The 14,006-nt window shown below is 44.6% G+C and overlaps 1 protein-coding gene across 2 annotated transcripts in view; it reads right to left on the bottom strand.

The window, feature by feature from the left end:
* LOC115183922 (F-actin-uncapping protein LRRC16A) overlaps positions 1-14,006 on the bottom strand; it is a gene marked incomplete at its 5' end in the record, with an annotated part of 152,199 nt that overhangs the window by 97,908 nt on the left and 40,285 nt on the right. For both annotated transcript variants that reach the window (XM_029744898.1, XM_029744899.1), the window contains 4 exon segments: positions 111-187; positions 2,524-2,601; positions 4,849-4,952; positions 12,126-12,212. In XM_029744898.1, coding sequence (XP_029600758.1) covers positions 111-187; positions 2,524-2,601; positions 4,849-4,952; positions 12,126-12,212 — 346 coding nt within the window.

The raw sequence follows: 14,006 nt of genomic DNA, 5'->3' as shown, positions 1-14,006 counted from the left end.
GAGATAATGACTAAAATAGATGTATTATGATGAGATGACCCCACGGCTGAGGGTCTGTGGTACTCTACCCTACTGCTGGTTGTTATATTATGGGATGTCGTGGGTCTCACCTATGTGCAAATACACTCTTGGACATGTTGAGGACAGAGAGGTTCTGGACGGAGCCTCTCAGGAGAGCAGAACACACCTGGAATACAGAGGAATTGGTTAGAACAGATATTAGCATTAGCTATTGGCATTAACACACCTATAATTTTATTTTTATTTTTTACCTTTATTTAACTTGCAACCTTTCAGTTACTAGTCCAACGCTCTAACCACTAGGCTACCCTGCCGCCCCTAATACGAAGGAGTGGATTAGCACAGATACCAGCTTTAGCCAATAGCCATTAGCCATTAACATTAACACACCTATAATACGGAGGAGTGGATTAGCACAGATACCAGCTTTAGCCAATAGCCATTATCCATTAGCATTAACACACCTATAATACAGAGGAGTGGATTAGCACAGATACCAGCTTTAGCCAATAGCCATTATCCATTAGCATTAACACACCTATAATACAGAGGAGTGGATTAGCACAGATACCAGCTTTAGCCAATAGCCATTATCCATTAGCATTAACACACCTATAATACAGAGGAGTGGATTAGCACAGATACCAGCTTTAGCCAATAGCCATTAACCATTAGCATTAACACACCTATAATACAGAGGAGTGGATTAGCACAGATACCAGCTTTAGCCATTAGCCATTAGCATTAACACACGGAGGGATGAAATGATTGAATGACATATTTGTACATTGATTTTGCAATGCTCACGCACGCAACATGGCCAGTTTGGTCAGCATGTTAGTCTATGCTGTTTGATGCAACACCATCTGGCCAAGGACATGGTTGTTCATGGGGGTGGTTACAATGTATCAGTGATCAAACGTTCTCATAAGGTCCGTAGCTTGGAGCAAACCAGTTTAAAAAACATTTAAACGAAGTTGGGATCCTTAATGTTAAGAAAAATCCATAACCAAATGTTTTATCTTTCCCCCCCCCCCCCCACATAATTAAAATCAGTGCCGTTATCACATAACATAATTTTCCGTGTTATAATCTAACTAGATTATATGGCTATAAAACCAGAGAGGAAGAGGTGAACTTTAGGTAACTTTAGGGTTACTTTGGGGTTACTTTAGGGTTACTTTAGGTAGCTTTAGGTAGCTTTAGGTTACTTTAGGTAACTTTAGGGTTACTTTAGGGTTACTTTGGGGTTACTTTAGGGTTACTTTAGGGTTACTTTGGGGTTACTTTAGGGTTACTTTGGGGTTACTTTAGTGTTACTTTAGGTAACTTTGGGGTTACTTTAGTGTTACTTTAGGTAGCTTTAGGTAGCTTTAGGTTACTTTAGGTAACTTTAGGGTTACTTTAGGTAACTTTAGGGTTACTTTAGGTAACTTTAGGGTTACTTTAGGTAACTTTAGGGTTACTTTAGGTTACTTTAGGTGACTTTGCAAGGCAAGACAGTTAATATTTAGTGAGACACAGATTACCAGATATATGCACATTGTTCTGCCTGTCCCTCCTCTCTCCCTCCCGCTGAGTGGGTGATGGTGTTTTTGTCTCCTCATATGAAACTACAGTAGGCTGTATCGATGAGTCTATTCAGATATCATGGTATGTCCCTCCTCTCTCTCCCTCCCTCTGAGTGGGTGATGGTGTTTTTGTCTCCTCATATGAAACTACAGTAGGCTGTATCGATGAGTCTATTCAGATATCATGGTATGTCCCTCCTCTCTCTCCCTCCCTCTGAGTGGGTGATGGTGTTTTTGTCTCCTCATATGAAACTACAGTAGGCTGTATCGATGAGTCTATTCAGATATCATGGTATGTCCCTCCTCTCTCTCCCTCCCTCTGAGTGGGTGATGGTGTTTTTGTCTCCTCATATGAAACTACAGTAGGCTGTATCGATGAGTCTATTCAGATATCATGGTATGTCCCTCCTCTCTCTCCCTCCCTCTGAGTGGGTGATGGTGTTTTTGTCTCCTCATATGAAACTACAGTAGGCTGTATCGATGAGTCTATTCAGATATCACGGTATGTCGCTCCTGGAAAACACCTTGGCTACGGCATGTTTGTTTTGTCTTTTAAGGTAGGCAACACTACGGCTTTTTAAACGCCGACACGAAACCTTCTCTGGAGACATGAACGGCATTTTACTTGTCTGTAAAGTAATGCCGCTTCTGAAGCGGGATTAAGGTCCATCACTAGGCGACCAGAACTGTCAATCCTAGCCTGCCTGCTGCCTGCGCGCAGAGCACAGTCTCCTAAAATTAAGTAGTTTAAAGTTTGTTAAATATTGCCACTTACCAAGACATTTAGTAGAAAGAAAACACATCTAGCTACCATACCATAAACAACACAGTAAAACACAAGCTCACATACACACACACACACGCACACACACACACACACACACGTAATTCTACACGCAGGAAATGCACACCAGACTATTGTCTCACTCACCAGGTCCAGAGAACAGTCTGTGTTGGACAAGTCCAGAGTCGTCAGGCTGTTGGGTTGGCCCAGGAAATGGTAGAAATGCTGGTAGAAAAATGGAGGAAAAACACACGTTTTAGCACTAGTACACAAAGACAGTCTGGATAGATGAATGATGGTCTGATGCTGTCTACAGGTAACAGGTAATCCTGTCTGGATAAATGATGGTCTATAGGTAACAGGTAATCCTGTCTGGATAAATGATGGTCTATAGGTAACAGGTAATCCTGTCTGGATAAATGATGTTCTATAGGTAACAGGTAATCCTGTCTGGATAAATGATGGTCTATAGGTAACAGGTAATCCTGTCTGGATAAATGATGGTCTATAGGTAACAGGTAATCCTGTCTGGATAAATGATGTTCTATAGGTAACAGGTAATCCTGTCTGGATAAATGATGGTCTATAGGTAACAGGTAATCCTGTCTGGATAAATGATGGTCTATAGGTAACAGGTAATACTGTCTGGATAAATGATGGTCTACAGGTAACAGGTAATCCTGTCTGGATAAATGATGGTCTATAGGTAACAGGTAATCCTGTCTGGATAAATGATGGTCTATAGGTAACAGGTAATACTGTCTGGATAAATGATGGTCTATAGGTAACAGGTAATCCTGTCTGGATAAATGATGGTCTATAGGTAACAGGTAATACTGTCTGGATAAATGATGGTCTATAGGTAACAGGTAATCCTGTCTGGATAAATGATGGTCTATAGGTAACAGGTAATACTGTCTGGATAAATGATGGTCTATAGGTAACAGGTAATCCTGTCTGGATAAATGATGGTCTATAGGTAACAGGTAATCCTGTCTGGATAAATGATGGTCTATAGGTAACAGGTAATCCTGTCTGGATAAATGATGGTCTATAGGTAACAGGTAATACTGTCTGGATAAATGATGGTCTATAGGTAACAGGTAATCCAGTCTGGATAAATGATGGTCTATAGGTAACATGTAATACTGTCTGGATAAATGATGGTCTACAGGTAACAGGTAATCCTGTCTGGATAAATGATGGTCTATAGGTAACAGGTAATCCAGTCTGGATAAATGATGGTCTATAGGTAACAGGTAATACTGTCTGGATAAATGATGGTCTATAGGTAACAGGTAATCCAGTCTGGATAAATGATGTTCTATAGGTAACAGGTAATCCTGTCTGGATAAATTATGTTCTATAGGTAACAGGTAATCCTGTCTGGATAAATGATGGTCTATAGGTAACAGGTAATCCTGTCTGGATAAATGATGTTCTATAGGTAACAGGTAATCCTGTCTGGATAAATGATGGTCTATAGGTAACAGGTAATCCTGTCTGGATAAATGATGGTCTATAGGTAACAGGTAATCCTGTCTGGATAAATGATGGTCTATAGGTAACAGGTAATACTGTCTGGATAAATGATGGTCTACAGGTAACAGGTAATACTGTCTGGATAAATGATGGTCTATAGGTAACAGGTAATCCTGTCTGGATAAATGATGGTCTATAGGTAACAGGTAATACTGTCTGGATAAATGATGGTCTATAGGTAACAGGTAATACTGTCTGGATAAATGATGGTCTATAGGTAACAGGTAATACTGCTTCCTGCCAACGTATTGTGAATAGCTACCTCCTTTCTCTGAAGGCCATTGTATCTCTGTTCAGGGGTTGTCATGGGTGACCCTTCAACATTGTGATCAACAGCTATGCTGAGAGCACTGAGGTCAGTAGATGTGTGTGTCTGTGTGTGTGTGTGGGCACCCGTTCCCATGGGAACCCCGAACGAAGCTACATCAGGCCTGACAGTCTCAGAAAGTGAAGGCTTGTAATCCATCACCCATTAAGCCAATCAGAAGGACTTGTCCTCTGACATCAACCTTCCCATCAGGCTCTAGTGGCTCACAGTGTGTCAGATCTACAAGGTGATCCTCCAGTCAGATGACTGATTTAAACCCAGCTGACTACAGTCTCGCCACAGAGACACAGGCATCAACACTGAGCTGGGTAGAGAGACTAGCGAACATAATCTATGTGGTTTCATTGATGCTAGATGTCAGTGTGATTTGGACTGCGGTTGTGTTGTGTGTCTCTCTGGCTCGGAGGAGGGGAGACGACCCAATAGGACTTGGTGTGTGAAGACTAGACGAGCTGGTTCAGCTGGATCTCTCCTGTCTTCATTTAACTCTTGTTTCAATACCTGTGCAAATGAACAAAGTCCCTTTCTCCTTTGAACTCTACCCATTATGTCCCTGTTATTAAGGAAGTGACCAAGACACATATGACCATGTCGCCACCTACCGGGATGTCGTCTGCCCGCAGTATGTTCCCTGAGAGGTCCAGGTGACTGAGGGTGCTGGGGATGGACTGGTTGGCACTCAGTGACTGGGCAAGGCTGTTCACCCCTGGACCAATACACAGAGGGGTAGAGGATGGTTAGAGACAGAGAGATAATGTACAGTAATACAGGCCTGTTCCCCCCTGGGTACAGATAACAGGTTAGAGACAGAGAGGTGATGTACAGTAATACAGGCCTGTTCCCCCCTGGGTACAGAGAACAGGTTAGAGACAGAGAGGTGATGTACAGTAATACAGGCCTGTCCCCCCCTGGGTACAGAGAACAGGTTAGAGTATGGTTAGAGACAGAGAGGTGATGTACAGTAATACAGGCCTGTTCCCCCCTGGGTACAGATAACAGGTTAGAGGATGGTTAGAGACAGAGAGGTGATGTACAGTAATACAGGCCTGTTCCCCCCTGGGTACAGAGAACAGGTTAGAGTATGGTTAGAGACAGAGAGGTGATGTACAGTAATACAGGCCTGTTCCCCCCTGGGTACAGAGAACAGGTTAGAGTATGGTTAGAGACAGAGAGGTGATGTACAGTAATACAGGCCTGTTCCCCCCTGGGTACAGATAACAGGTTAGAGGATGGTTAGAGACAGAGAGGTAATGTACAGTAATACAGGCCTGTTCCCCCCTGGGTACAGATAACAGGTTAGAGGATGCTCTAATGTAACACAGTGGTGAACTTTCGCCTTTAATAAAATTAATGCATAGAAAGCAAAAGGTTTATATGTAAAGTGTTACGTTTATGTTCCTGTGGAAGGTCTAGCGGGTAATACCACCAAGTAACACCACCAGGTAACACCACCAGGTATCACCCCCAGGTATCACCCCCAGGTAACAACACCAGGTATCAGCACCAGCTAACACCACCAGGTATCACCACCAGGTAACACCACCAGGTAACACCACCAGGTAACACCACCAGGTATCACCACCAGGTATCACCACCAGGTATCACCACAAGGTAACACCACCAGGTATCACCCCCAGGTATCACCACCAGGTAACAACACCAGGTATCACTACCAGGTAACACCACCAGGTATCAACACCAGCTAACACCACCAGCTAACACCACCAGGTAACACCACCAGGTAACACCACCAGGTATCAACACCAGCTAACACCACCAGCTAACACCACCAGGTATCAACACCAGCTAACACCACCAGGTATCACCACCAGCTAACACCACCAGGTAACACCACCAGGTAACACCACCAGGTATCACCACCAGCTAACACCACCAGCTATCACCACCAGCTATCACCACCAGCTATCACCACCAGGTATCACCACCTGGTAAAACCATCTGGTAACATGTACATATGAAAGGTGAGTCAGCGAAATGACGTTGCATGAGCAGCAACGCAGATATTGTGATGAACAAGATGCAAGACTTCGCTCACACACAGTACCTGTACATGTGGGACCAGCCAACTCTATATGGTCGATGTCACATCAAACACTGATCTGGGACCAGCCAACTCTATATGGTCAATGTCACATTAAACACTGATCTGGGACCAGCCAACTCTATATGGTCAATGTCACATCAAACACTGATCTGGGACCAGCCAACTCTATATGGTCAATGTCACATTAAACACTGATCTGGGACCAGCCAACTGGGGGTTAGACAGCCAGTCACCAATCTAACTGGCTATAGAGGGTTAGACAGCCAGTCACCAATCTACCTGGCTATAGAGGGATAGACAGCCAGTCACCAATCTACCTGGCTATAGAGGGTTAGACAGACAGTGAGGGATCTCTCTGGCTATAGAGGGTTAGACAGACAGTGAGGGATCTCTCTGGCTATAGAGGGATAGACAGACAGTCACCAATCTACCTGGCTATAGAGGGTTAGACAGCCAGTCACCAATCTACCTGGCTATAGAGGGATAGACAGCCAGTCACCAATCTACCTGGCTATAGAGGGTTAGACAGCCAGTCACCAATCTACCTGGCTATAGAGGGTTAGACAGCCAGTCACCAATCTACCTGGCTATAGAGGGATAGACAGACAGTCACCAATCTACCTGGCTATAGAGGGTTAGACAGCCAGTCACCAATCTACCTGGCTATAGAGGGTTAGACAGCCAGTCACCAATCTACCTGGCTATAGAGGGTTAGACAGCCAGTGAGGGATCTCTCTGGCTATAGAGGGTTAGACAGACAGTGAGGGATCTCTCTGGCTATAGAGGGATAGACAGACAGTGAGGGATCTCTCTGGCTATAGAGGGTTAGACAGACAGTGAGGGATCTCTCTGGCTATAGAGGGTTAGACAGACAGTGAGGGATCTCTCTGGCCCAGAATCAAACTCCCATAAGTCAGTGTGAACTCTGAGGAACTGGCCTCTCTCCTGGGAGAACCAATCAATAGACAGATAAATACCAGTCATTAGGGGGCATTTTGAAGCATGAAGAAAGTTGATCTATGGAACTCTATTCATTACAGGCCATTACAGAGACAGAGACAGAGAGAGGAGAGGAGAGGAGAGGAGAGGAGAGGAGAGGAGAGGAGAGAGAGAGGAGGGAGAGGAGAGGAGAGGAGAGGAGAGGAGAGGAGAGGAGAGGAGAGGAGAGGAGAGGAGAGGAGAGGAGAGAGAGAGAGAGAGAGAGAGAGAGGGAGGGAGGAGGGGAGAGGAAGAGAGGGAGAGAGGGAGGGAGGGAGGGAGGGAGGAGGGGAGAGGAAGAGGGAGGAAGAGAGGGAGGGAGGGAGGGACGGAGAGGGAGAGAGGGAAAGAGAGGAGAGGAGAGAAGAGAGCGAGATACGATTTACTATAGAAACAACATGAGTATCTCTAACCAGCAGGTTAACTATAGACCAGTGGACTAATTGGGGTCAGTCCTACTATAGAAACAACATGAGCATCATCATCTTCCTCAGTGATGAAGTTGGGGGCAGGTTATGAGGTCATGGTTATTTAAGGTGGTTTACAATTTGTCAGGTTGAGAGACTAAAAGTGGGGGCTTGACTGACTTCCAGCACCAATGTCTCAGTATTGTTCCATTAGACTCCCTCCCTCTGCAGTAACAGTGCTGTTCCATTAGACTCCCTCCCTCTGCAGTAACAGTATTGTTCCATTAGACTCCCTCCCTCTGCAGTAACAGTATTGTTCCATTAGACTTCCCTCCCTCTGCAGTAACAGTATGTTCCATTAGACTCCCTCCCTCTGCAGTAACAGTATTGTTCCATTAGACTCCCTCCCTCTGCAGTAACAGTATTGTTCCATTAGACTCCCTCCCTCTGCAGTAACAGTATTGTTCCATTAGACTCCCTCCCTCTGCAGTAACAGTATTGTTCCATTAGACTCCCTCCCTCTGCAGTAACAGTATTGTTCCATTAGACTCCCTCCCTCTGCAGTAACAGTACTGTTCCATTAGACTCCCTCCCTCTGCAGTAACAGTATTGTTCCATTAGACTCCCTCCCTCTGCAGTAACAGTATTGTTCCATTAGACTCCCTCCCTCTGCAGTAACAGTATTGTTCCATTAGACTCCCTCCCTCTGCAGTAACAGTATTGTTCCATTAGACTCCCTCCCTCTGCAGTAACAGTATTGTTCCATTAGACTCCCTCCCTCTGCAGTAACAGTATTGTTCCATTAGACTCCCTCCCTCTGCAGTAACAGTATTGTTCCATTAGACTCCCTCCCTCTGCAGTAACAGTGCTGTTCCATTAGACTCCCTCCCTCTGCAGTAACAGTATTGTTCCATTAGACTCCCTCCCTCTGCAGTAACAGTATTGTTCCATTAGACTCCCTCCCTCTGCAGTAACAGTGCTGTTCCATTAGACTCCCTCCCTCTGCAGTAACAGTGCTGTTCCATTAGACTCCCTCCCTCTGCAGTAACAGTATTGTTCCATTAGACTCCCTCCCTCTGCAGTAACAGTATTGTTCCATTAGACTCCCTCCCTCTGCAGTAACAGTGCTGTTCCATTAGACTCCCTCCCTCTGCAGTAACAGTATTGTTCCATTAGACTCCCTCCCTCTGCAGTAACAGTGCTGTTCCATTAGACTCCCTCCCTCTGCAGTAACAGTACTGTTCCATTAGACTCCCTCCCTCTGCAGTAACAGTATTGTTCCATTAGACTCCCTCCCTCTGCAGTAACAGTGCTGTTCCATTAGACTCCCTCCCTCTGCAGTAACAGTATTGTTCCATTAGACTCCCTCCCTCTGCAGTAACAGGGTCATTAATTAGTGTTCATGTTAATTCATGTTACTAACAACATGCTGGTTGTTGAGAACAGTTTAATCAGAGGTGTGAACAGAGGCCCACTGAGTAATTGATCTCCTATGATGATGCTCAACTAAGCAATAAGCCACGAGGGGGTGTGGTATATGGCCAATATACCACGGCTAAGGGCTGTTCTTAAAGCACGACGCAACACGGAGTGCCTGGATACAGTCCTTATCCGTGGTATATTGACCATACACCACCCTGAGGTGCCTTAGTGCTGTTATAAACTGGTTACCAACATAATTAGAGCAGTACAAATAAATGTTTTAACATACCCGTGGTATACGGTCTATTATAAACTGGGTGGTTCCAGCCCTGAATGCTGATTGGCTGACAGCCGTGGTATATCAGACCATATACCATGGGTATGACAAAACATGTATTTTTACTGCTCTAATTATGTTGGTAACCAGTTTATAATAGCAATAAGGCACCTCAGGGGTTTATGATATATGGCCAATATACCACGATTAAGGGCTGTGCCTATGAAAAGCCCGTAGCTGTCAGTTTGTCTCTGTGAATGGTTTGTCCTCTGACAAATCAACTGTACATTTCGGTGTTCCTCAAGGTTCCGTTTTAGGACCACTATTGTTTTCACTATATATTTTACCTCTTGGTGATGTCATTCAGAAACATAATGTTAACTTTCACTGCTATGCAGATGACACACAGCTGTACATTTTGATGAAACATGGCGAAGCCCCAAAATTGCCCTCGCTGGAAGCCTGTGTTTCAGACATAAGGAAGTGGATGGCTGCAAACTTTCTACTCTTAAACTCAGACAAAACAGAGATGCTTGTTCTAGGTCCCAAGAAACAAAGAGATCTTCTGTTGAATCTGACAATTAATCTGGATGGTTGTACAGTCGTCTCAAATAAAACTGTGAAGGACCTCGGCGTTACTCTGGACCCTGATCTCTCTTTTGAAGAACATATCAAGACTGTTTCAAGGACAGCTTTTATCCATCTATGAAACATTGCAAAAATCAGAAACTTTCTGTCCAAAAATGACGCAGAAAAATTAATCCATGCTTTTGTTAGTTCTAGGCTCGACTACTGCAATGCTCCACTTTCCGGCTACCCGGATAATGCAATAAACAAACTTCAGTTAGTGCTAAATACGGCTGCTAGAATCCTGACTAGAACCAAAAAATGTGATCATATTACTCCAGTGCTAGCCTCCCTACACTGGCTTCCTGTTAAGGCAAGGGCTGATTTCAAGGTTTTACTGCTAACCTACAAAGCATTACATGGGCTTGCTCCTACCTATCTTTCCGATTTGGTCCTGCCGTACATACCTACACGTACGCTACGGTCACAAGACGCAGGCCTCCTAATTGTCCCTAGAATTTCTAAGCAAACGGCTGGAGGTAGGGCTTTCTCCTATAGAGCTCCATTTTTATGGAATGGTCTGCCTACCCATGTGAGAGACGCAGACTCAGTCTCAACCTTTAAGTCTTTACTGAAGACTTATCTCTTCAGTAGGTCCTATGATTAAGTATAGTCTGGCCCAGGAGTGTGAAGGTGAACGGAAAGGCTGGAGCAACGAACCGCCCTTGCTGTCTCTGCCTTGCCGGTTCCCCTCTTTCCACTGGGATTCTCTGCCTCTAACCCTATTACAGGGGCTGAGTCACTGGCTTACTGGTGTTCTTCCATGCCGTCCATGGGAGGGGTGCGTCACTTGAGTGGGTTGAATCACTGACGTGGTCTTCCTGTCTGGGTTGGCGCCCCCCCCTTGGGTTGTGCCATGGCGGAGATCTTTGTGGGCTATACTCGGCCTTGTCTTAGGACGGTAAATTGGTGGTTGTAGATATCCCTCTAGTGGTGTGGGGGCTGTGCTTTGGCAAAGTGGGTGGGGTTATATCCTGCCTGTTTGGCCCTGTCCAGGGGTATCATCGGATGGGGCCACAGTGTCTTCTGATCCCTCCTGTCTCAGCCTCCAGTATTTATGCTGCAGTAGTTTATGTGTCGGGGGTCTAGGGTCAGTCTGTTACATCTGGAGTATTTCTCTTGTCTTATCCGGTGTCCTGTGTGAATTTAAATATGCTCTCTCTAATTCTCTCTTTCTCTCTTTCTGTCTTTCTCTCGGAGGACCTGAGCCCTAGGACCATGCCTCAGGACTACCCGGCATGATGACTCCTTGCTGTCCCCAGTCCACCTGGCCGTGCTGCTGCTCCAGTTTCAACTGTTCTGCCTGCGGCTATGGAACCCTGACCTGTTCACCGGACGTGCTTGTTGCACCCTCGACAACTACTATGATTATTTGACCATGCTGGTCATTTATGAACATTTTAACATCTTGACCATGTTCTGTTATAATATCCACCCGGCACAGCCAGAAGAGGACTGGCCACCCCTCATAGCCTGGTTCCTCTCTAGGTTTCTTCCTAGGTTTTTGCCTTTCTAGGGAGTTTTTCCTAGGGAGTTTTTCCTAGCCACCGTGCTTCTTTCACATGCATTGCTTGCTGTTTGGGGTTTTAGGCTGGGTTTCTGTACAGCACTTTGAGATATCAGCTGATGTACGAAGGGCTATATAAATACATTTGATTTGATTTGATTTGTATATTGGCCATATATTACTTAAATATACTATGGCTTTCAGCCAATCAGCATACAGGGCTGGAACCACCCAGTTTATAATGTGCTTTAACCTTTGGTGAATACTTTGAACCTAACAACAATACAGACAACAATGTAAACAACAATATCAACAACAATATCAACAACAATATCAACAACAATATCAACAACAACATAGACATCAATACAAACAACAACATAGACAACAATATAAACAACAATATCAACAACAACATAAGTCATGCAAGCCTGATTGTTGTCATATCTCTCATACATGAAAAAGGGAAATGATTTCCCAGCAAGCAGCCCTGTGGATTGTGGACATCAGAGAACTAACTGTCTGTGGTTAATGGTCTGGAAGCTGAATACAAGTTTCCATGTAAATGCCAGAATGTGAGAAAGTCCAGTCATTACCTTTGGGTGACAATGAGGTTTTGGAAAAGTTTAAATGCTTGAGTCCCGTAGGGAGTTTGGCAAACTGTGCTCCCAGGGAGGTGATTCCTGGAGAAAACAGCAGAATGGAAAACAACACTTAGTCATTTGGCAATACAGTACCATGATATCAGACAGACCGGGGATTTCAATTCACTGCCTTCATTTTCCCTGACCTGCAGCGGGGAGATTCATGGGAAGGAAGACTACAGTTCTGTTCACACAAACACTCAGTGTTCATTCTAATGCAGGCCGGTTAGCATTTGTGTAAAGACAGATTGTACAACTCAACTGTCTCTTGACGATACATGTTACATGAGGACAAATTTGCTAGAAGATCTGAGAGACGCAGAATATTTGGCGGCTCTTTAATTGATGTGAGTTGAAAAGACACCACAGGTTTAGAGGTGATGTTTAACCTGCTCTCATAGTTCAGTGGAAACATTCCAAGAGTTCCATTCTAGTCCAGAACATTCTGTTAACTCTACGCCTCTATACTTCAACAACACAACAGTACAGAGAGTCACAGACACTATCATGAACGACGGGGAAATGCTATCAAATGCATTAAATATTCTCAATGGAATGAGTCAGCTACATGACAAAAGAAACTCACTGAATCACCTCAGATATTCAACTTCACAATAATCTGAAAGACTTTAATATTTGATCAAGGGCAAAGGGACTCCAATTTAAATAGATTTAGAGGGGCCATACTAGTACTCAGAAGCAGCTCTCTCTGCTGAGTGATAGATTTAGAGGGGCCATACTGGTACTCAGAAGCAGCTCTCTGCTGAGTGATAGATTTAGAGGGGCCATACTGGTACTCAGAAGCAGCTCTCTGCTGAGTGATAGATTTAGAGGGGCCATAATGGTACTCAGAAGCAGCTCTCTGCTGAGTGATAGATTTAGAGGGGCCATACTGGTACTCAGAAGCAGCTCTCTCTGCTGAGTGATAGATTTAGAGGGGCCATACTGGTACTCAGAAGCAGCTCTCTGCTGAGTGATAGATTTAGAGGGGCCTTACTAGTACTCAGAAGCAGCTCTCTGCTGAGTGATAGATTTAGAGGGGCCATACTGGTACTCAGAAGCAGCTCTCTGCTGAGTGATAGATTTAGAGGGACCATACTGGTACTCAGAAGCAGCTCTCTGCTGAGTGATAGATTTAGAGGGGCCATACTGGTACTCAGAAGCAGCTCTCTCTGCTGAGTGATATATTTAGAGGGGCCATACTAGTACTCAGAAGCAGCTCTCTGCTGAGTGATAGATTTAGAGGGGCCATACTGGTACTCAGAAGCAGCTCTCTGCTGAGTGATAGATTTAAAGGGGCCATACTAGTACTCAGAAGCAGCTCTCTGCTGAGTGATAGATTTAGAGGGGCCATACTGGTACTCAGAAGCAGCTCTCTCTGCTGAGTGATAGATTTAGAGGGGCCATACTGGTACTCAGAAGCAGCTCTCTGCTGAGTGATAGATTTAGAGGGGCCATACTGGTACTCAGAAGCAGCTCTCTCTGCTGAGTGATAGATTTAGAGGGGCCATACTGGTACTCAGAAGCAGCTCTCTGCTGAGTGATAGATTTAAAGGGGTCATACTGGTACTCAGAAGCAGCTCTCTGCTGAGTGATAGATTTAGAGGGGCCATACTGGTACTCAGAAGCAGCTCTCTGCTGAGGGAAAGTGAGTGAGATTGAGCTATGAAATTAAATTGTGGTCGTTCATGTCCAGTGATTCTAAAGTGTGCTGTATGTACCGTATTGTGCCATAGAGACTAACTGAAGATAAAGGAAACGGTATCTAGGTTATCTCAAATACTTTAGATTCAGAGGGGCTATACTAGTACTGATATATACACTACCAGTTAA

Source organism: Salmo trutta, unplaced genomic scaffold, assembly GCF_901001165.1.
Source record: "Salmo trutta unplaced genomic scaffold, fSalTru1.1, whole genome shotgun sequence".
Lineage (NCBI taxonomy): Eukaryota > Metazoa > Chordata > Actinopteri > Salmoniformes > Salmonidae > Salmo > Salmo trutta.
The sequence above is the reverse complement of the archived record's forward strand: the minus strand, read 5'-3'. Positions and strand labels throughout refer to the sequence as shown.